This window comes from Bubalus bubalis, chromosome 9, assembly GCF_019923935.1.
Source record: "Bubalus bubalis isolate 160015118507 breed Murrah chromosome 9, NDDB_SH_1, whole genome shotgun sequence".
Lineage (NCBI taxonomy): Eukaryota > Metazoa > Chordata > Mammalia > Artiodactyla > Bovidae > Bubalus > Bubalus bubalis.
This window is the reverse complement of record NC_059165.1, coordinates 43,593,244-43,617,422: the sequence shown is the minus strand read 5'-3', so window position 1 is coordinate 43,617,422 and position 24,179 is coordinate 43,593,244. Positions and strand designations below refer to the sequence as shown.

Sequence of the window (24,179 nt, the reverse complement as noted above, 5' to 3'; positions counted from 1 at the left end):
TAGGGCATGTGGGTTCAGTGGTTGTGGCACATGGGCTTAGTTGGACTGTGGCATGTGGGATCTTTCTGGACCAAGAATGGAACCCATGTCCCCTGCTTTAGAAGGCAGATTCTCAACCACTGGACCATCAGAGAAGTCTTAATTCATTTTTTATATTGGTATTTTGGATCCAGTAATGTGAATATGTGGAATGAGAGTGACTGAATAATGTAGGGTTTTGCATAAGCTATTGTAGACCTCCACGTTTGTTCTTTTAAAAATAATGATTAAATGAGAAATTGTGAAGAAGATCTGAGACTAAATTATACCTTCTGGCAAATGGAATTGCTTTCTGGACTGTTCTGATTGCTGGTATTATAATGCATGAGTAGTGTTCAAACTTTTCTTCTGAGGAACCCCTAATGGCAAAGGAGAGCAATGGGGACCCCAAGAGGCTCACACGTAGCCTCAAGCAGTCTGCCAACAAGTGAGAAATTTCTCTGAAGTCTGATATTTTATCTTAAATATTCATGCAAAGTCTTAGTGTAATAAAAAATATTTTAAATTACATAATATCTAGTAAACGTGACACTACAGGAAGATGCAGCATGTTTATCCTGTGCCTTTGAATGCCCACGAGTGTACTGCTGGATGCCCTTGGAGTCCATGGGCCCTAGTTAGAAAAATGCACAAAATGCTGTTTATAAGATTCTCCTATTTAGAAGTATCTGGCAAAATCAATAACATCTGCCCTGCTAAAATAAAATATCCTTGTAATTAACTAAGACCTTATTTTTCTACATATGTCTTTGTCAAGGCTCTATGCTTAAAAGTAGCAGAAGCTCACAATACTAGTTTAATTTTTTAAGAGGTGAAAACACTTTATTCTTTTAAAATTAACTTTTATTGGAGTATAGCTGATTTACAGTGTTGTGTTAAGATTTTGCTGTCCAACAAAGTGAATCTTTTGTGTATATATCCACTTTTTTTTTTATTCTATTCCCATATAGATCAGTACAGAGTATTGAGTGGAATTCCCTGTGCTATACAGTAGGTCCTCATTAGTTACATGTTTTATATTTAGTGCTAATATGTCAATCCCAACCTCCTAATTTATCCCTCCCCTGCTTTTCCCCCTTGGTAACCATAAGTTTATTTTCTACATCTGTGACTCTATTGCTGTTTTGTAAATAGGTTCATTTGTACCTTGTTTTTTCAGACTCGGCCTATAAATTAAATCATATGTTATAGGACTAACTTTCATTGTTAACAGTATATGTGTTGAAGTTGGAGTGTTGATTAAAAAGAGACAAGGGTCTCTGACAGAACTGGTATCAGAAAGTAGAGTTGGGCTGAAGTTGTGATCAGGAAAGGGGACAGAGTTCTGCAGGTGACTTGGGTTCTGTGCCTTTCTGGGCTGACTCCTTTCTTCTTTTGACTGTCCTTTTGAGTGTATGATCTATGCTTCTCTATCTCTTGCAGACCATGGCCCCGTATGTAGGGCCTCCCCACATTTCTTGCAATAATGAGTCCTCTATTCAAAGGACAGGAAAAATAAACTTTTAATTTTCCATTCCAATATTATATTCTAAAGAAAGAGACTGTTTGCTAAAATCGGTCCCCAAACTCGGGTATCCTTGTGTTGGAATGAGAATTCAAGACTAAGGAAAAAACTCAGGGATGAGAAACATATTATGAACAAATCTCCATTCTCTTGTAATTGGCTCCTTGCCTTTTAGCTCTCCAGAGGGGCCTTCCCGTTGCTGTAGAACTTTCCATCATCTGAAATGTGCTCTGAGCACATGTAAAGTATACACCTAGTAAATTAATTCATCAGAAACATGTCTAGACCTATTGTTAAAAAAAATTCTCTGACTCATATTCAGGTATCGCAGATAACAGAAAAAGTTAAGTCAGTTAACCTCAGTTAAACAAGGGGGAAAAAAGATTTAACTGCCCTCCAGCTGAAAGGCAGGTTCAGTACAATTCTGAAGATAATTATCACTTATACTCAGTTTACTCAAGGTTAAAAATGATATTGTCCCTAAATTCCAAGAGGATCTAAACTTTCTACTAATGGTTAAACTGAATATAGCAAGATCCATGAAGTCACAGAGTAAATAATAAAAACCAATTTCTCTTCTATCATTTTTAATGAATTGTCTATATATTTGAGGAAGGAGAGGTCTATGTAAACTATAGTGTAATATGCAAATAATGCCAGTTTTATTTCCTTCTTTTCATTTCTTACATCTCTAGTTCTATTGTAATGGTTGTTATTGTTTTTCAGTAGCTCAGTCATGTCCGAATCTTTGTGACTCCTTGGACTGCAGCACGCCAGGCTTCCATTTCCTTCACCATCTCCCATAGCTTGCTCAAACTCATGTCCATTGAGTTGGTGATGCCATCCAAACATCTTGTCCTCTGTCATCCCCTTCTCCTCCTGCCTTCAATCTTTCACAGCATCAGGGTCTTCTCTAATGAGTCAGCTCTTCACATCAGGTGGCCAAGTATTGAAGTTTTAGCTTCAGCATCAATAATGCTGGGGGTCTTTGTAATTTCGTTAAATCTAACAGTGATGGATGGCATGGGTGACTCATTCCCATTTTAAAGAGAACGCTTCAAAAATTTAACCATTTATAACTGTGTTTGCTATGGTTATTTTTTAAAATATTCATTTATTTATTTTAGTTTGGCTGTGCTGGGTCTTCCTTGCTGTGCATAGGTTTTCTCTAGTTGCAGTGCACAGGCTGCTAATTGTGGTGGCTTCTCTTGTTGCAGAGGACAGGCTCCAGGGCACATGGCCCAATACCTGTGGCACACAGGCTTATTTGCCACATGGAATATTGGATCTTCCAGAACCAGGAGTCGAAACTTGTGTCCCCTGCATTGGCAGGCAGATTCCTAACCCCTGGAGTTCCAGGGAAGCCCAAGTTTATTTTTTTAGTAGGTACTATTTATCAGGCTAAGCAAGATTCTGTTCCTAATGAAATAAGGAATTGTGCTCTTTTCCCTAAGAAAATGAAACTGAAGTCGCTCAGTCATGTCCAACTCCATGTAACTCTATGGACTGTAGCCTACCAGTCTCCTCTGTCCATGGGGATTCTCTAGGCAAGAATACTAGAGTACGTTGCCATTTCCTTCTCCAGAGGATCTTCCCGACCCAGGGATCAAACCTGTGTCTCCCACATTGCAGGTAGACTCTACCCTCCGAGCCATCATGGAAGCTCTCTTTTCCCTAAATATTTGCTAAATTCTATCACTTTTTAAGTATCAATTGGAATAATCATATTGATTTTTACTCTTTAAATCTGATATTACTGTGAAAAGCAGTTCTGCATTTTCTAATAATAAACCATTCTCACACAGTTGAGATAAATCCAATTTTATCATGGTTATCATAATATATTATAGTAATATGTTGGATTCATGTTAGTAAGTTTTTTTAAGCGATTTTAAACTGTATATTAATTAGTGTGGTAGACGTCTTATTTTTCTTTCACATGTTGTTTTGGTGTCGGGCTAAAACTGATGTGGTGTTAGGTTAAAATTCACCTGAGTCTCCTTTTCCGCTAAACGGGGAAAGATATGTGAAATTTGAATGTGTTCCTTGAAATTTTCGTAGCACTCAAATGTGAAATCACTGTCTAGTTTCCACTGAAGGGCTAGATTCTTAGGTCAGTTTGGTAACTTATTTTTCTAGGTATTTTATTTAGATTTTCAAAATTGTTCACATAAAGTCATTGTTCTTTTGGCTGCTTTAATAGCCCTACTTTTTCTGTAATGTCCTATCTTCAATTATAATAGTTTTTATTTATGTTTTCTCTCTTTTCTTGATCAATCTTGACAGAGGTTTGTTTATTTTGTTAGTTTTTGTAAATAATCAACTTTTGGCTTTATTGATCTATATTGTATTCTAACATTTATTACCTCTATTTCCCTTGTTGTGAATTGTTATTTTTTTTGTAAATTTATAAGTTGAACACTTAGTTTAGTAATTGAGACTTATTTTCTAGTAAGTATTTTTTAGTAGAAATATAAATTCACAAGGTAGTGAAAATATCTCCAATACACAGAAAATGCTGCTTTTACTCTTATGCACCTAAATATGCTTTTGTTTTTTTCTGTGCATCTGTTCATTCAGCGGACACTGATAGGCTGCTCATGGTTTCTCTAGTCTGTGTTTTCCAAGACAACAAGGTGAAACCCAAAAAACTCAAGGAGTTATACTCTTTTTTAAAATTTAAATATAAAACTATTATTTATATTTTGTTGAGATAGAATCATCAAAATGTACAAATATTAAGCATTTTATTCATTGTTTTTAAAATTGTATTTACTCCAAACATTTACAAGTACAAACAAGAATGTGTGTGGTCTGTCGCTCAGTCTTGTCTGACTCTTTGTGACCCCATGAACTGTAGCCCGACAGGCTCCTCTGTCAATGGAATTTTCCAGGCAAGAATACTGAACTAGGTTACCATTTCCTACTCCAACAAATAAGAACAAAGAAGTAAAAAACATTAATCTCCCCACCCCAAGAAATTTCCTTTTAGCCACATTTCAGTCTCATCTCCTTGGGAACTGTGCTTTCTGTCATCATTGACAAATCTTTCCTATATTTAAATTTCATATAAATGGAACTGCACAGTATATCTCAAGTATGTATTACTTCACTAACATAATGTTCTGAACAAAAACATACAGCTGTTGCATCTACCATGTGTTTAATTTTCTTTATATTTTAGTCACTCCGTTCTATAGATGTATGACAATCTGTATATCTTCTTTCCTGCTGCTAGATATTTGTTTTCATTTCCCCTAGTTCCAAGTGATTTTTAATGAGTTTGGTATAAACTTCCTTTACAGTGTTTTGATTGACATACGCTTTTAATTATCTTGTATAATCATGTTAGAATGTAATTTCTGGGTTGTAATTTCTGGGTTCTGGTGGGGTAGATATATGCTTAATTTTTAAACAATTATTCCCAGAATATGGTCTTTAGATCTCTGGGCACCTAAAGACTATTGCAGGGGTTTCCAAAGGTCAAAATCATTTTTGTGGCAGTACTAACCAGGCGTTTGCCTTTTTCACTGAGTTGACAGTTACAGTAATGAAGCAAAAATATCATTAGGTATAAAATGAATGAAGCCTTACAAGTAGTTGTGGTATGACTATTTGCTCTTCACCACGTATCTTCAGTACACTGGTTTCAATTAAGAACGTCCTTGATGACTCAGTAAATTCATTATGTTAAAACTGTCTCCTGAATACTCATCTTTTCAATTGCCTGCTACAAGCACTTTGCTGCATATTGAAAGTGTAATAGCTATCTTAAGGAACAGCACTTGTGCAGTTGTTTTGAGTTACAAGCTGAACTAGCTACTTCTTTTCAAGTAGTGCTGTTTTTTGTTGTTGTTGTTGTTGTTGTTTTAATTGACAAACTGATTATTTAGATCTGTATATTTGACAGATACTTTCTTGTAAACAAACTAAACTTATCACTTCAAGGACAAAGCTAACCATAGTTGTTGTCAATGATAAAAGTTTAACTTTGCAGCAAACTTGAGAATTTCAGAGAACATGTTTTTGCTACCATGAGCTTAATAGCTTTGCAGTATTTCTAATGACATTAGTGGTAATATTGCCAAATATGATATCAAAAGATTGTATAATAAAATTAGTCAATGTTTGGAAGATATACACAACTCAGAGAACCAGTGTTTTCCAAATGGTCATTTTATGGTGTTAAAAATCATGCAGGAGGTAAAGTTCAATTGCTTGTGTAAGATGGGCCAGTAGATTTTAATGTAATTGAGTACAAAAAACTTTATTGGTATGGTTTGCTTCCATACTGCAAGTTACTTTCAAGAATACCACTACCACTAATTGTTCATTTAGCATCTACAAAAATATCCATTTATCTGAAAAAGGCTATTAAAATAGTCCTTTCTTTCCTGATACCTTTTTCTGTAAGGCAAAACATTCTTCATATGCTTCATCCTAAACTGTATCAAGACAATGAATGCAGAGAAGGAAATACAAATCGAGCTGTCTTTGATTAATACAGATTTAGAGACTTTGTTAATATGAAACAGTACCACTGTTACTAATTTTTGCTTTGTTTTGACAAATATTGTTGTGTCTCATTAAAATATATTATTTTAAATGAATTAGCAAGGAACTGTTTTGAATTTTTCTCAATTTTAATTTCTAGCAAGTAAATATTGATAAGTACCATAAAAACAAAATCTCCTTGGGCTTCTGAAGAATTAAGACAGTAAAGGGATCTTGACTTAAAAGTCTGAGAACCACGGTTTCATTAAAAAAACAAACAAACAAACAAAAAACTACCAAATGTCTTCAATGTAACTGTATCATTTAAAATCTTACCAGTATTGTATAAGCATTTCATCTCAAACATTTGCTATTTTTAATTAAAAAATAGCTAACCATTCTATTGGTGTGAAGTCATACCTTACTGTAGTTTGAGTTTGCTTTGGTCTGTAATATCTTCTAATGTCTAGTGGCTATTCCTTTATCTTCTGTGATTGTGTGTTTTAGTTGTGGCCTATTGTTTTATTGAATTAGTCATCATTTTTATTGTTTTGTAGAACCCTTTGTCTATTTTGGATACATTTTTTTTTTCCATTAGATACATCCTATAAAGGTCTTTCTCCTACTCTATAGCTTGTCTACTCATTTCCATAATGATACCTTTGAAGAGCAAAATTTTTAAATTTAAGTCTAAATTATCTTTTATTCTTTATGATTTCTGTCTACCTCAGACTTTACAAATGTATTCTCCCTTATTTTTTTCTAAAAGTTTATTGTTCTGGATTTTGTCTTTAGATTTGTGATCCATATCAAATTAATTTTTGTGTATGGAGTAAGAGAAGAACCAAGGGTTATTTTTTTCCTAAAGCTATCCACTTGTTATCTAATGATAGATTAGAAAGAAACTTTTCTCATTGAACAGATAGCAATTTCTGATGATTACCCATATTCTTTACTTTTATATACATCTATTTTATATGAATGCTACATGGTCTTGTTTATTGCAACTTTAGAGCAAGTCTTGAAATCAGAGAGCCTAAATTGTATATTTTTCCAGTAGTCATGTATGTATGTGAGAGTTTGACAATAAAGAAAGCTGAGCGCTGAAGAATTGATGCTTTTGAAGTGAACTACGGTGTAGGACGGCCTTACAAATAGCTGTGAAAAGAAGAGAAGTGAAAAGCAAAGGAGAAAAGGAAAGATATAAACATCTGAATGCAGAGTTCCAAAGAATAGCAAGAAGAGATAAGAAAGCCTTCTTCAGCGATCAATGCAAAGAAATAGAGGAAAAACAACAGAATGGGAAACACTAGGGATCTCTTCAAGAAAATCAGAGATACCAAAGGAACATTTCATGCAAAGATGAGCTCAATAAAGGACAGAAAGGTATGGACCTAACAGAAGCAGAAGATATTAAGAAGAGGTGGCAAGAATACACAGAAGAACTGTACAAAAAAGATCTTCACGACCCAGATAATCACGAAGGTGTGATCACTGACCTAGAGCCAGACATCCTGGAATGTGAAGTCAAGTGGGCCATAGAAAGCATCATTACGAACAAAGCTAGTGGAGGTGATGGAATTCCAGCTGAGCTATTCCAAATCCTGAAAGGACACTGTTAAGTGTTACATTCAGTATGCCAGCAAATTTGGAAAACTCAGCAGTGGCCACAGGACTGGAAAAGGTCAGTTTTCATGCCAATCCCAAAGAAAGACAATGCCAAAGAATGATCAAACTACCGCACAATTGCACTCATCTCACACGCTAGTAAAGTAATGCTCAAAATTCTCCAAGCCAGGCTTCAGCAATATGTGAACCGTGAACTTCCAGATGTTCAAGCTGGTTTTAGAAAAGGCAGAGGAAACAGAGATCAAATTGCCAACATCTGCTGGATCATAGAAAAAGCAAGAGAGTTCCAGAAAAAACATCTATTTCTGCTTTATTGACTATGCCAAAGCCTTTGCCTGTGTGGATCACAATCAACTGTGGAAAATTCTGAAAGAGAGGGGAATACCAGACCACCTGATCTGCCTCTTGAGAAACTTGTATGCAGGTCAGGAAGCAGCAGTTAGAACTGGACATGGAACGACAGACTGGTTCCAAATAGGAAAAGGAGTATGTCAAGGCTGTATATTGTCACCCTGCTTATTTAACCTATATGCAGAGTACCTCATGAGAAATGCTGGACTGGAAGAAACACAAGCTGGAATCAAGATTGCTAGGAGAAATATCAATAACCTCAGATATGCAGATGACACCACACTTATGGCAGAAAGTGAAGAGGAACTAAAAAGCCTCTTGATGAAAGTGAAAGTGGAAAGTGAAAAAGTTGACTTAAAGCTCAACATTCAGAAAATGAAGATCATGGCATCCGGTCCCATCACTTCATGGGAAATAGATGGGGAAACAGTGGAAACAGTGTCAGACTTTATTTTTCTGGGCTCCAAAATCACTGCAGATGGTGACTTCAGCCATGAAATTAAAAGACGCTTACTCCTTGGAAGGAAAGTTATGACCAACCTAGATAGCATATTCAAAAGCAGAGACATTACTTTGCCAACAAAGATTCGTCTAGTCAAGGCTATGGTTTTTCCTGTGGTCATGTATGGATGTGAGAGTTGGACTGCTAAGAAGGCTGAGCGCTGAAGAATTGATGCTTTTGAACTGTGGTGTTGGAGAAGACTCTTGAGAGTCCCTTGGACTGCAAGCAGATGCAACCAGTCCATTCTGAAGGAGATCAGCCGTGGGATTTCTTTGGAAGGAATGATACTAAAGCTGAAACTCCAGTACTTTGGCCACCTCATGCGAAGACTTGACTCATTGGAAAAGACTCTGATGCTGGGAGGGATTGGGGGCAGGAGGAGAAGGGGATGACAGAAGATGAGATGGCTGGATTGCATCACTGACTAGACGGACGTGAGTCTGAGTGAACTCCGGGAGTTGGTGATGGACAGGGAGGCCTGGTGAGCTGCGATTCATGGGGTCGCAAATAGTCAGACACGACTGAGCGACTGATCTGATCTGATGGTGTAGGAAAGTTATGTCCAACCTAGATAGCATATTCAAAAGCAGACATTACTTTGCCAACAAAGGTCTGTCTAGTCAAGGCTATGTTTTTTCCTGTGGTCATGTATGGATGTGAGAGTTGGACTGTGAAGAAGACTGAGCACCAAAGAATTGATGCTTTTTAACTGTGGTTTGGAGAAGACTCTTGAGAGTCCCTTGGACTGCAAGGAGATCCAACCAGTCCATTCTGAAGGAGATCAGCCCTGGGATTTTTATGGAAAGAATGATGCTAAAGCTGAAACTCCAGTACTTTGGCGAAGAGTTGACTCATTGGAAAAGACTCTGATGCTGGGAGGGATTGGGGGCAGGAGGAGAAGGGGACAATGAAGGATGAGATGGCTGGATGGCATCACTGACTTGATGGACGTGAGTCTGAGTGAACTCCGGGAGTTAGTGATGGACAGGGAAACCTGGCGTGCTGCGATTCATGGGGTTGCAAAGAGTAGGACACGACTGAGCAACTGAACTGAACTGAACTGAACTGATGGTGTTGGAGAAGATTTTTTTTTTATTATTGGTTTTACCATACATCAACATGAATCCGCCACAGGTGCGCATGTGTTCCCCATCCTGAACCCCCCTCCCACCTGCCTCCCCATACCATCCCTCTTGGTCATCCCAGTGCACCAGCGCCGAGCATCCTGTATTGTGCATCGAACCTGGACTGGCAATTCTTTTCACATATGATATTATACATGTTTCAATGCCATTCTCCCAAATCATCCCACCCTCGCCCTCTCCCACAGAGTCTAAAAGACTGTTCTATACATCTGTGTCTCTTTTGCTGTCTCACCTACAGGGTTATTGTTACCTTCCTTCTAAATTCCATATATATGCGTTAGTAAACTGTATTGGTGTTTTTTCTTTCTGGCTTACTTCACTCTGTATAATACGATCCAGTTTCATCCACCTCATTAGAACTGATTCAAATGTATTCTTTTTAATGGCTGAGTAATACTCCATTGTGTATATGTACCACAGCTTTCTTATCCATTCATCTGCTGATGGGCATCTAGGTCGCTTCCATGTCCTGGCTATTATAAACAGTGCTGCAATGAACACTGGGGTACAAGTGTCTCTTTCAATTCTAGTTTCCTCAGTGTGTATGCCCAGTAGTGGTATTACTGGGTCGTATGACAGTTCTATTTCCAATTTTTTAAGGAAACTCCACACTGTTCTCCGTAGTGACTGTACTAGTTTGCATTCCCACCAACAGTGTAAGAGGGTTCTTTTTTCTCCACACCCTCTCCAGCATTTATTGCTTGTAGACTTTTGGATCACAGCCATTCTGACTGGTGTGAAATGGTACCTCATTGTGGTTTTGATTTGCACTTCTCTGATAATGAGTGATGTTGAGCATCTTTTCATGTGTTTGTTAGCCATCTGTATGTCTTCTTTGGAGAAATGTCTGTTTAGTTCATTGGCCCATTTTTTGATTGGGTCGTTTTTCTGGAATTGAGCTGCAGGAGTTGCTTGTATATTTTTAAGAATAATTCTTTGTCAGTTGCTTCATTTGTTATTATTTTCTCCCATGCTGAAGGCTGTGTTTTCACCTTGCTTATAGTTTCCTTTGTTGTGCAGAAGCTTTTAATTTTAATTAGGTCCCATTTGTTTATTTTTGCTTTTATTTCCAATATTCTTGGAGGTGGGGCCATAGAGGATCCTGCTGTGGTTTATGTCGGAGAGTGTTTTGCCTATGTTCTCTAAGAGTTTTATAGTTTCTGGTCTTACATCTAGATCTTTAATCCATTTTGAGTTTATTTTTGTGTGAAGAAGACTCTTGAGAGTCCCTTGGACTGCAAGGGGACCCAACCAGTCCATCCTAAAGGAAATAAGTCCTCAATATTCATTAGAAGGACTGATTCTGAAGCTGAAACTCCAATACTTTGTCCACCTGATGTGAAGAGCTGACTCATTTGAAAAGACCCTGATGCTGGGAAAGATGGAAGGTGGGAGAAGGGGATGACACAGGATGAGATGATTGGATGACATCACCAACTCAGTGGACATGAGTTTGATTAAGTTCTGGGAGTTGGTTGTGAACAGGGAGGTCTGGCTTGCTGCAGTCCATGGGGTCACAAAGAGACAGACACAACTGAGTGACTGAACTAAATTGAACTGAAGTTCTATGGATATGTTTCTTTTTAAAAGGCTGTTGGCTACTCAATATTCTTTGCACTTCCAAATGGTTTTTAGTCAAGTAGCCTACAGAAATTTTATTAGGAATTTTACTTAGTCCTTAAGAATATATCAATTTAAGAATGATATCTTAGAAATATTGAGTCTAACTATGAACATGATTTAGATATCCATTTTTAGGTCTTCTTTAAATTCACTCAGTGTTACTTTATTTTTACTATAAACTTTTCACACATTTCCTATTTATTTCAAGCTATTTGATTATTTTGATACTATTATAAATATTTTAAGTTGATTTTCTTAATGCCCATTGATAGGAAATGTTGATTTTATAACCTATGACTGTTAAGTTTGCTTATTTGTTCAAATAGATTGTAAATTCTATTGGGTAGATATATAGTCTCATAGTCTATAATCCAAAATTTTTACTACTTTACTAAATTTTCTCTCCTTCATTTCTTTTTCTTACTTTATTACATTGTCTAGGAGCACTAGTAAAACTTTGAATAGGGTTACTGAAAGTAAGCATCCTTACCTTTTCTCCTCGATCTTAGAAAGTGTTAAGTCTATCACCATTTATTACAATTTTAAATACATATTTATCTTAAATGTCTTTTACCATGAGGAAATTTCTATTTTTAGTTTCCTGAGGTTTTAGTCTTGAATGGTGTTAATTTTTTTCAGATGCTTTTTCTGCATCTGTTGAAGTGATTATGTGCTCTCTTGAATTATATTGTGATATGTTTTTTTGAGTTTCTAGTGTCGTATCAACCTGTGTTTCTAAGATATATCAATTTGGTCATGATATATTATCTAATTTACATATTACTGGATTGCATTTGCAAATATTTCCTAAGTATTTTGTGTCTATAGTCACAAAGGATGTTTTCATTTCTTGTAAGATATTTTTACTGGTTTCTTGTATTAACAAGGTTATATTGACCTCATAAAATGAACAGGAATTTTTTTCTTCTTATTTTCTAAGTTTCTGTAGTATCAGAACTATAGATTTGACTTTTTTTTTTTAATTTTTACTTGAACAATGTTTTGCTTTATGAGTCTGGGACCTCTGTTTTTAGATACATACATGTTTAGTTGTATTTCTTTGGTAAATTGATCCTTCTGTTATTTCTGTTAGCACTTGGTTTTCAATCTGTTCTTTCTGGAAATAATATAAAAAGACAAGTTTTCTTTTGCTTAGTGTTTGCATGGTGTATTTTTTTTTTTTTTACATTTTCTTTAAACATCTGAACATATCTATCTTCATAATAAAACTGTTTCATATACACATCTAATATTTGGATTTTGCATTTTTATACAGTTTAGCAATCTATGCCTTTCACATAGTCTGTTTTTAAAAAAATTATTGGAGTATGGTTGAATTACCATGCTGTGTTAGTTTCAGATGTACAGCAGAGTGAGTCAGTTACACATATACTTATTTTAATCCTTTTTCAGATTTTTTCTCATCTAGGTTATCACAGAATATTAAGTAGAGTTTCCTGTGTTATATAGTAGATTTTGTTGGCTATCTATCTAATATATAGTAATGTATGTATCGGAGAAGGCAATGGCACCCCACTCCAGTACTCCTGCCTGGAAAATCTCATGGATGAAGGAGCCTGGTAGGCTGCAGTCCATTAATGCCAAGCTCATGATTTATCCCTCTCTCAAAAGTTTCCCCTTTGGTAACCATAAGTTTGTTTTTGATAAGTATATTTCTGTTTTGTAAAGAAGTTCATTTGTATCACTTTTTAAAATGAGATTACACATATGAGTTATGATCATATTTGTTTTTCTATGTCTGACTTACTTTACATAGTATAATATACTCTAGAGCTAACCATGTTGCTGTAAATAGAATTATTTTATTCCTTTTGTATGGCTGAATAGTATTTTTTGTGTATATGTACCACATCTTCTTTATCCATTCTTCAGTTGATGGACATTTAGGTTGCTTCTATGTCTTGGCTATTGTAAATACTTCAGTGAACACTGAGGAGCCTGCAGCTTTTCAAATTAGGGTTTTCTCTGGATATATGCCCAGGAGTAGGATTGCTGGATCCCATGGTAGCTCTATTTTTAATATTTTTAGAAGTCTCCATACTGTTCTCCATGGTGACTGTACCAACTTACATGCTCACCAGCAGTGTAGAAGAGCTTCCTTTTCTCCTCACCCTCTCTAGCATTTATTATGTGTAAACTTTTTGATTATGGTCATTGCATGTTTTGATTATTTTCATTTAATCTAACCATCTATTAGTTGAATTTAAGCATTATATATTTTAATATTATTTCTTTAATTTTGTCTTTCTTGTTTTATTCTTTATTCTTTTCAATGACTTTGAGTGATATATGTATTATATAAATATAACTATACTAAATATTTAGTATTTTATTTTCTGTATTGATTTTTAATGTTAAATTTTAGTAATTTCTCTAGAGCTTATAATATTCATCTTCAAGTTATCTTAGTCATTTCTTAAGTGTATGACTTTAAAACCAGTGTTAAAATTTTATGTTGCTACTGTTCGGTTGCTCAGTCATGTCTGAATCTTTGTGAACCCATGGACTGCAGCACGCCAGACCTCCCTGTCCTTCACCATGTCCCGGAGTATGCTCAAACTCATGTCCATTGACTTGATAATGCCATCCAACCATCTCTTCCACTGTCATCCCCTTTTCTTCCTGACTTCACTCTTTCCCAGCATTAGGTTCTCTTCACATCAGATGGCCAAAGTATTGGAACTTCAGCCTCAGCATCAGTCCCTCCAATGAATATTCAGGATTGATTTCTTGTTGAATTGACTGGTTGGATCTCCTTGCACTTCAAGAGACTCTCAAGAGTCTTTTCCAGCACCACAGTTCAGAAGCATCAATTCTTTAGCACTCAGCCTTCTGTATAGTACAACTCTCACATCCATACATGACTACTGGAAAAACCATTGTTTTGACTATCTGGACCTTTGTCGGTAAAGTATGTCCTCTTGCCTTTTGTGCTCTTATTATCTTGCATTTTATCACTACATATGCCAATAAATAAATAATTACTATTTTTCTTTTAAGTAATCAGTAGTGTTTTAAACAAATTTAATAAAGATAACTATGTAAAGGCAGCTAAGAGTCATATATTTTACATTCAACCTAGATACTCTTATTTTTTTGTTACTCTTTGTTTTTTTCAAAGGTCTAAGTTTCCTTCTGATATTAGTTAATTTCAACCTGAAAAATTTTTCTGCACTTCTTGTAGTGAGTGTGCTGGAGATCATTTTTCACCTTTTGTCTGAGCATATTTTTTATTATTTAATTTTTATAGCATATGGAGTTATAGATTGACAATCCCACTTCTTTTTCCCACTCCCAACATTTTAAATATATCATTTTACTATCTTCTTGTTTTCATTTTATTATAGTGCTCCCAAATGTCTTTCTTGCCTGGTGTTCACTAAGGTTTATGGGTCTGTGGGTTGATATTTTTCATCAGTTTTGAAAACTTCTTGGTCATCTGTTCTGGTGGGAGTTTGCTTCCTATAAAAACAACTTTGGAATGTGTGTCAAGCCTTGGTGCATATCTTTTAGAGAACTGTTTATTCAGTGATTCTGATTGTGTTGAATTTATGGTCTAAATTATTACCAGTTTCCTGGCAGAACAGCTATTCTTTGTTTCTACATCTTCACATTTCCTGATTGTTAACTCTTTTTTAAAATACTTTTTTAATTTTTCAAAATTTATTTTTAAAAACTTTTAGTTTATATTGGTATAGTTGTTTAACAAAGATCTGTTGGTTTTAGGTGTATAGCAAAGTTTTTCAGTAATACACATATATGTATATATTTTTTCAAATTTGTTTCCCATTTAAGTTATTAGAGAGTATTGAGCAGAGTCTACTGTGCTATAGAGTAGGTCCTTGTTGGTTATCTATCTTAAATATAGCAGTGTATTCATGTCAATCCAAAATTCCCAACCTATTCCTCCTCTCCGCACCCTTCTCCCCTGGTAACCATAAGTTCATTATTCTAGTCTCATATAATAAAATAGAAACTATAAAATAGTTTGTTTCTATTTTATAAATAAGTTCATTTATGTCATTTTTTTATTTCCACATATTAAATGATATCATGATATTTGTCTGACTGACTTCACTTATTATCATAATCTCCAGGTCCATCCATGTTGCTACAAATGGCATTATTTTATTCTGTTTTATAGATAGTGAAGAACAGGGAAGCCTGGCATGCTATAGTCATGGTGTCATAAAGAGTCGGACACGACTTAGTGACTGAACAACAACCACCATTCCATTGTATATATGTACCATTCCTCTGTCAATGGAAATTTAGGCTGCTTGCATGCCTTTACTGTTGTAAACAGCACTGCAGTGAACATTGGAGTGCATGTATCCTTATGAACTGTGTTTATCGCTGGATACATGCCCAGGAGCGGGAATGCTGGATCATATGTTACCTCTGTTTTTAGTTTCTTAAGAAACCTCCATACTGATCTCCATAGTGGCTGTACCAATTTACATTAACTCTTGAATGAGCCTTTAGAGACTCAAGAGAGACCTGGAAAACTAAAGCAAAAGCCTTTACACCAAAGGGACACGGGGCTTGTACAGTAAGTCCCTTACATACAAATGAGTTCTGTCCCAAGAGTGTGTTTGTCAGTCCAGTTTCTTTTCTTTCTTTCTTTCCTTTTTTTTTTTTTTTGTTGGGTAGCATTAATTATTTTATTTTATTTTATTTATTTATTTATTTAAAAAAAATTTTTTTAATTTTATTTTATTTTTAAACTTTACAAAATTGTATTAGTTATGCCAAATATCATAATGAATCCGCCACAGGTATACATGTGTTCCCCATCCTAAACCCTCCTCCCTCCTCCCTCCCCATACCATCCCTCTGGGTCGTCCCAGTGCACCAGCCCCAAGCATCCAGTATCGTGCATCGAACCTGGACTGGCAACTCGTTTCATACATGATATTTTACATGTTTCAATGCCATTCTCCCAAATCTTCCCACCCTCTCCCTCTCCCACAGAGTCCATAAGACTGTTCTATACATCAGTGTCTCTTTTGCTGTCTCGTACACAGGGTTATTGTTACCATCTTTCTAAACTCCATATATATGCGTTAGTATACTGTATTGGTGTTTTTCTTTCTGGCTTACTTCACTCTGTATAATAGGCTCCAGTTTCATCCAACTCATTAGAACTGATTCAAATGTATTCTTTTTAATGGCTGAGTAATACTCCATTGTGTATATGTACCACAGCTTTCTTATCCATTCATCTGCTGATGGACATCGAGGTTGCTTGATGTCCTGGCTATTATAAACAGTGCTGCGATGAACATTGGGGTCCAGTTTCTCAAGTCCAACAAAGGTGGCCTAGGTATGCAGTTAACACAGTGAGCTGTATAGTTCTTTACTGTAATAGGTTTATAATACTTGTCACACCAATGATACATAAAAAGAAACAAAAATGAAAGCATTTTCAATCTTATAGTACAGTAACTTGAAAAATACAGTAGTACATACAGTACAACAGCTGGCAAAGACGGACTAGCATCTAGTGAACAGGCAGGGAGAGGACTGATCTGATGGACAGGAGGTGGGGGACGATAGATCTGATGGATCATCAGCAATAGGAGATGGAGGACATGCTGCAGTTTCACTCACTCATGATGTTGATGGAACGTACTTTTTCATTTTGAAAGTTCACCACTTGGATGTTTGTGTGGTAGGGACTTGCTGTATATAGTTTTAATCTCCCCCTTTTTCTTTCAGATCAGATCAGATCAGTCGCTCAGTCGTGTCCAACTCTTTGCGACCCCATGATTCGCAGCACGTCAGACCTCCCTGTCCCTCACCAACTCCTGGAGTTCACTCAGACTCACGTCCATCGAGTCAGTGATGCCATCCAGCCATCTCATCCTCTGTCATCCCCTTCTCCTCCTGCCCCCAATCCCTCCCAGCATCAGAGTCTTTTCCAATGAATCAACTCTTCGCATGAGGTGGCCAAAGTACTGGAGTTTCAGCTTTAGCATCATTCCTTCCAAAGAAATCCCATGGCTGATCTCCTTCAGAATGGACTGGTTGGATCTCCTTGCAGCCCAAGGGACACTCAAGAGTCTTCTCCAACACCACAGTTCAAAAGCATCAGTTCTTCGGCACTCAGCCTTCTTCACAGTCAAACTCTCACATCCATACATGACCACAGGAAAAACCATAGCCTTGACTAGATGAACCTTTGTTGGCAAAGTAATGTCTCTGCTTTTGAATATGCTATCTAGGTTGGTCATAACTTTTCTTCCGAGGAGTAAGCCTCTTTTAATTTCATGGCTGAAGTCACCATCTGTAGTGATTTTGGAGCCCAAAAAATAGTCTGACACTGTTTCCACTGTTTCCCCATCTATTTCTCATGAAGTGCTGGGACCGGATGCCATGATCTTCGTTTTCTGAATGTTGAGCTTTAAGCCAACTTTTTCACTCTCCTCTTTCACTTTCATCAAGAGGCTTTTTAGTTCCTCTTCACTTTCTGCCATAAGGGTGGTGTCTTCTGCATATCTGAGGTTATTGATATTTCTCCCGGCAATCTTAATTCCACCTTGTGTTTCTTCCAGTCCAGCATTTCTCATGATGTACTCTGCATATAAGTTAAATAAACAGGGTGACACTATACAGCCTTGACGAACTCCTTTTCCTATTTGGAACCAGTCTGTTGTTCCATGTCCAGTTCTAACTGTTGCTTCCTGACCTGCATACAAGTTTCTCAAGAGGCAGATCAGGTGGTCTGGTATTCCCATCTCTTTCAGAATTTTCCACAGTTTGTTGTGATCCACACAGGCAAAGGCTTTGGCATAGTCAATAAAGCAGAAATAGATGTTTTTCTGGGAACTTTCTTGATTTTTCTATGATCCAGCGGATGTTGGCAATTTGATCTCTAGTTCCTCTGCCTTTTCTAAAACCAGCTTGAACATCTGGAAGTTCACGGTTCACATATTGCTGAAGCCTGGCTTGGAGAATTTTGAGCATTAACTTTACTAGTGTGTGAGATGAGTGCAATTGTGCGGTAGTTTGAGCATTCTTTGGCATTGCCTTTCTTTGGGATTGGCATGAAAACTGACCTTTTCCAGTCCTGTGGCCACTGCTGAGTTTTCCAAATTTGTTGGCATATTGAGTGTAGCACTTTCACAGCATCATCTTTCACGATTTGGAATAGCTCAGCTGGAATTCCATCACCTCCACTAGCTTTGTTCATAGTGATGCTTTCTAAGGCCCACTTGACTTCACATTCCAGGATGTTTGGCTCTAGGTCAGTGATCATACCATCGTCATTATCTGGGTCGTGAGTTGTACAGTTTTTGTACAGTTCTTCTGTGTATTCTTGCCACCTCTTCTTAATATCTTCTGCTTCTATTATGTCCATACCATTTCTGTCCTTTATTGAGCTCATCTTTGCATGAAATGTTCCTTTGGTATCTCTGATTTTCTTGAAGAGATCCCTAGTCTTTCCCATTCTGTTGTTTTCCTCTATTTTTTTGCATTGATCGCTGAAGAAGGCTTTCATATCTCTTCTTGCTGTTCTTTGGAACTCTGCATTCGGATGTTTATATCTTTCCTTTTCTCCTTTGCTTTTCACTTCTCTTCTCTTCACAGCTATTTGTAAGGCCTCCTCAGACAGCCATTTTTTTTTTTTTGCATTTCTTTTCTATGGGAATGGTCTTGATCCCTGTCTCCTATACATTGTCACGAACCTCATTCCATAGTTCATCAGGCACTCTATCTATCAGATCTAGGCCCTTAAATCTATTTCTCACTTCCACTGTATAATCATAAGGGATTTGATTTAGGTCAAACCTGAATGGTCTAGTAGTTTTCCTTACTTTCTTCAATTTCAGTCTGAATTTGGCAATAAGGAGTTCATGGTCTGAGCCACAGTCAGCTCCTGGTCTTGTATTTGCTGACTGTATAGAGTTTCTCCATCTTTGGCTGCAAAGAATATAATCAATCTGATTTTGGTGTTGACTATCTGGTGATGTCCATGTATAGAGTCTTCTCTTGTGTTGTTGGAAGAGGGTGTTTGTTATGACCAGTGCATTTTCTTGGCAAAACTCTATTAGTCTTTGCCCTGCTTCATTCCATATTCCAAGGCCACATTTGCCTGTTACTCCAGGTGTTTCTTGACTTCCTACTTTTGCATGCCAGTCCCCTATAATGAAAAGGACATCTTTTTTGGGTGTTAGTTCAAAAAGGTCTTATAGGTCTTCATAGAACCATTCAACTTCAGCTTCTTCAGCATTACTGGTTGGGGCATAGACTTGGATTACTGTGATATTGAATGGTTTGCCTTGGAAATGAACAGAGATCATTCTGTCATTTTTGAGATTGCAGCCCAGTACTGCATTTCAGACTCTTTTGTTGACCATGATGGCCACTCCATTTCTTCTGAGGGATTCCTGCCTGCAGTAGTAGATATAATGGTCATCTGAATTAAATTCACCCATTCCAGTCCATTTTAGTTCGCTGATTCCTAGAATGTTGACATCACTCTTGCCATCTCTTGTTTGACCACTTCCAATTTGCCTTGATTCATGGACCTGACATTCCAGGTTCCTATGCAATATTGCTCTTTACAGCATCGGACCTTGCTTCTATCACCAGTCACATCCACAGCTGGGTATTGTTTTTGCTTTGGCTCCATCCCTTCATTCTTTCTGGAGTTATTTTTCCACTGATCTCCAGTAGCATATTGGGCTCCTACTGACCTGGGGAGTTTCTTTTTCAGTATCCTATCATTTTGCCTTTTCATACTGTTCATGGGGTTCTCAAGGCAAGAATAGTGAAGTGGTTTGCCATTCCCTTCTCCCGTAGACCACATTCTGTCAAATCTCTCCACCATGACTTGCCCGTCTTGGGTTGCCCCACGGGCATGGCTTAGTTTCATTGGGTTAGACAAGGCTGTGGTCCTAGTGTGATTAGATTGACTAGTTTTCTGTGAGTATGGTTTCACTGTGTTTTCCCTCTGATGCCCTCTTGCAACACCTACTGTCTTACTTGGGTTTCTCTTACCCAAGACATTTCTTGGGTAGATTTCATGGTTTCTCTTACCTTTGGCGTTACCTTGACCTCCCACATTGAAGGTCAGGAAGGGCGGCGGTGAGGAGATACCCCTTTTTCTTTAATTCTCTTCAATATTGAAAGGAAGACGTTGAAGAAAAGAAAGGGAGTGAAGTTCTGGATAAAGTGGTTAATCATAAACTCAGCAGAGGAACTCAGTATTAGAGGAACTCAGATTCATTACTGCCATTCAGTGGGTTAGATTAGACAAATGGGGAGAAGTGTGTGGTTCCATAACCATAGTGACAGAGCAGCAGAAATGAACTTGAACCCAAATCCTTTTGATTTTAGATAATATATTTACACTTTACTACAGGAGTCAAATAGTTACAGTAGCTTTTCATGAGCCTTTGAATTCCAGCTCAGCCCTTACCCATTGTAATAATTGGAATTTCTTTACTTCTTTTAGAAAGATTGGTCAGTCTGATTCTAAATATCCTGATCCAAATAGCTTTATTCTACTCTTAGTCTTTGTAGGAGAGAGAAAAAAGGTTTAAAATGAAATCAAAGTACAATATTGGTGATGGATATGAAAAAGTATAGGAAAATGTTATTCCTAATTGCTAATTAGGGAGAATGAATTTACTGTTTTTTGAAAAACTGACTACATTAAGCATAATTAATCCTGTTCATCATGTGTTTTCTTACAGAAACATGAAATTGGTTATACATCTCTGAGATTTGAGTTGTTTCATTGCTACTTAATTGCAAGTTGACTATTTGAGTCAAATAAACTGGGATTTGAGCTTGCTCACTAGTGGAAAAAATTGCCAGACTGTTAAATGACTTTTCTTTCTCCCCTTCACTGAAATTAAGACAAGTTATTACTAATTACAATAGTATATTATGTATTTCTCAATGAGAATGTGTTGACCTTACCATTTTTACCCCAACATTTTTCTTTGCTTCACAAATCACCAACTGCATAAGCATAATAGGATTATGCTTATATACTTATGCTTACTGTAATACACAGAACAGCTAGACCAGTGATGTGATATATCAATTTTTGACAAAAGAGAAATCCTAGAAAGTCTGAGGGTAATAGCTCAATTTTTTCATGAATCAGCTAATATTAAAAAACAAACACTTGAACATTTATCTTATAAATAATCATATAACAGATGCTGTCATCAGGAAGTAAAAGTGAGAAAGACTGTGGGTCAGATAATAATGTTTTAAAATTTTGACCTAGGAAAATTGTGCTTAATAGAAACACTTGAATTGAAAGAAAACTAAGAGTTGATGCTTGCTATGGTCACAATATTTAGTAAAACCCTCCATGAAGTATACTCAGAAAAGGCTTGAACCTGAAAATAATTTTAGCAAAATAAAAATTAAGAAGAAGTCAGAAAAAATCACTACTTAATAGTGTTGGATAGAATATTGGTCAACAAATTAAATTGGTTTGATGGAGTTTACTCCAAAATTAAAAAAAAAAATCATCTTTGTTGGTATAATGTGAATAAGGTGCTCACCACCATGAAGTGAAAACATCCTCAGGATCAAATAGCAGAGTTCAAACAGAGTCAAAATTGTTCTGGACTTGTACAGGACATTCAAATATACAATGTAAGCTACAAAACATTGTTATGAAACACTGCATATCAGGTCCTTTTGACATTTTATTGCAAATATCAACCCTATTCTGCACCCAGCTCTGTGCAAACTTCAGCCAGTCATGAACTCTCTCAAGCTCAATTTCCTCATAAATAAGATGGAAATATCATATTTCCTTGATTCATTGTGCAGAGATAATTTAGTAACAGGTAGTTTGGCATGTGATTAATCACTTAATAAATGATAGTTTCCTTAATAAAGGTAACTCTGTTCCATTCCATTGTAAGTCTCCATCATGTTGAGTAATAGAATTCTCACCATTCTTTCTAAATTCTAAGACTTCTTTTAAAACCCATCATGGCTTTTCTTCCTAATCATGTCACATTTTAAAATTGATTCTGTGCTCTGAAGCCTTCATCCCTATCCTAACTATTTGAAAAAAAGTATGAAATTATCAACAGTTACAGGGCAAACCAAGACACAAAACTCACTGTCAACTGGATTAGCTTCTCTACCTAATATTTCTGACCCCACCCTCTTTCCAGGTTTTGCAGCAGATTGTTAGAGGCCAGCCTGAAACAAAACTCTAGTTCCCTTCCCTGGGAATGAAGAGGGGCTCCCTACACAGTGATGCCTTCTATTCTGGTGCCTCTTTCCCTCCACCCTCTCAATCCCCCATGAAGATGGCTCCAGAGATAGTATCCGAGGTAAACCATGGGAAGAATATAACTGCATGTTGTTAGCGGTTTAGATCTACTGAAGGAGTCTCCATCAAGTAAATTGACAAAACCTAAAGGCCTGTGAATAAATTTATATCTGAAAAATTTGACCTGGCCAAATTTAAAACTTAATAGTCGAGTTCAATCTTATAACCTTTTTTGGTTGTTTTTACTTACATCTGAGCTTCCCAGGTATCTCAGATGGTAAAGAATCTGCCTGCAATGCAGGAGACCCGGGTTTGACCCCTGGGTGGGAAAAATACTCTGGGGAAGGGCATGGCAACCCACTTTGGTATTCTTGCCTGGAGAATTCCATGGACAGAGGGGCCTGATGGGCTGCAGTCCATGGGGTTGCAAAGAGTTGGACATGACTGAGCAACTAACACTTTTACTTTTCACTTGCAAATTATTGAAAGTTACAATGATATGAAAGCTGATTCATGTCAATATATGGCAAAAACCACTACAATATTGTAAAGCAATTAGCCTCCAATTTAAATAAATAATATTTTACAAAGTGATCCCAAGCAATGATGCTATGAAAAGTAATAAGTCGTACTTTATGAAATAAGTTAGATGATAGGTATCTTGGGGATAGTTATCTAGTTTCAATGTTAAATTTTAGACCTGAAGCCCCCAAAATTGAATGACCTCTCTGTGGCCCCACGGAGGTAGGGTTAGGATAGCTGTAGCGCTTAAAGTGTCTGATATAGGTAAGACGTCAGAGCCTGATGTCTGAGGACCCCAGCTTGAATTTCCTGTTCTCTATTTAACATCTTATGGAAAGTAGGGCTTGAATTTCCTGTTTCTACATAACATCTTATGGAAAAACCCAAACAAACTTTGCGGACAAACCAGTAGTTATACACTACCAAAAATGTCCCTTCCTGTCCCTAAGCATCAGTCTTCACCTCCTATTGGATATGACTATGAAAAGGACTAAGTCACCTCACACAGTAAGACCACTTTAAAAAGGAACTAACACTCAAGAAATGTTAAGTATTGTTAGTGTTGGTTCAGGGTCGTATAGATGGCAGGAAAGAATGCCCTGAACTGCTTTCTTCGTACTGTTTTTATCTAAAAAATAAACACTGGATGGCTTTCTTTTTAGCATGAACCATGAAAATTCTTTTAACATCAGCATCAACATTTGAGTCAAGCAACATTCAAATACTAAATGAGGTTAAACATGTTTCCTCTACCACTGACATTGATAAAATGGATTAAAATAAGATAATGAATTTATAATGGAGGTAGCTTTTTGGAAGAAAGAAAGGCCATCTCAATTCTTCTCAAGGGACTCCACAAAAATAAACAACTACTCTTATTATCATCCCTGTAAATAGTCACTGGATAAGGACTTTGGTGAAAAATATTTCCAGTTTTAGTATGTGCTTGGATAGCATCAGGAGTAGTGTGATTTAGTGAATGACCTTCCCGAGAAAGCTCTGGCACTTAGGGCTGAGTTTCCATGGCCTTTCCAAGTGGGAAAAGTATCGGCTTGCGGCCATGCTGTCTGGGGGGATAGTGGAGCTTGT

General features: G+C 36.8%; 1 protein-coding gene across 7 annotated transcripts in view; it reads left to right on the top strand.

Annotated features, from left to right (window-relative positions):
• SGCD (sarcoglycan delta) overlaps positions 1-24,179 on the top strand; it is a 1,096,788-nt gene that overhangs the window by 597,384 nt on the left and 475,225 nt on the right. For 4 of the 7 annotated variants that reach the window (XM_044947411.2, XM_044947410.2, XM_044947415.2 and 1 more), the window contains exon 3: positions 22,468-22,629. The exons of the other annotated variants lie outside the window; for them this stretch is intronic. In XM_044947411.2, coding sequence (XP_044803346.1) covers positions 22,528-22,629 — 102 coding nt within the window. In that variant the 5' untranslated portion in view covers positions 22,468-22,527. The remainder of the gene's footprint in view (positions 1-22,467; positions 22,630-24,179) is intronic. 7 annotated transcript variants of the gene reach the window in all.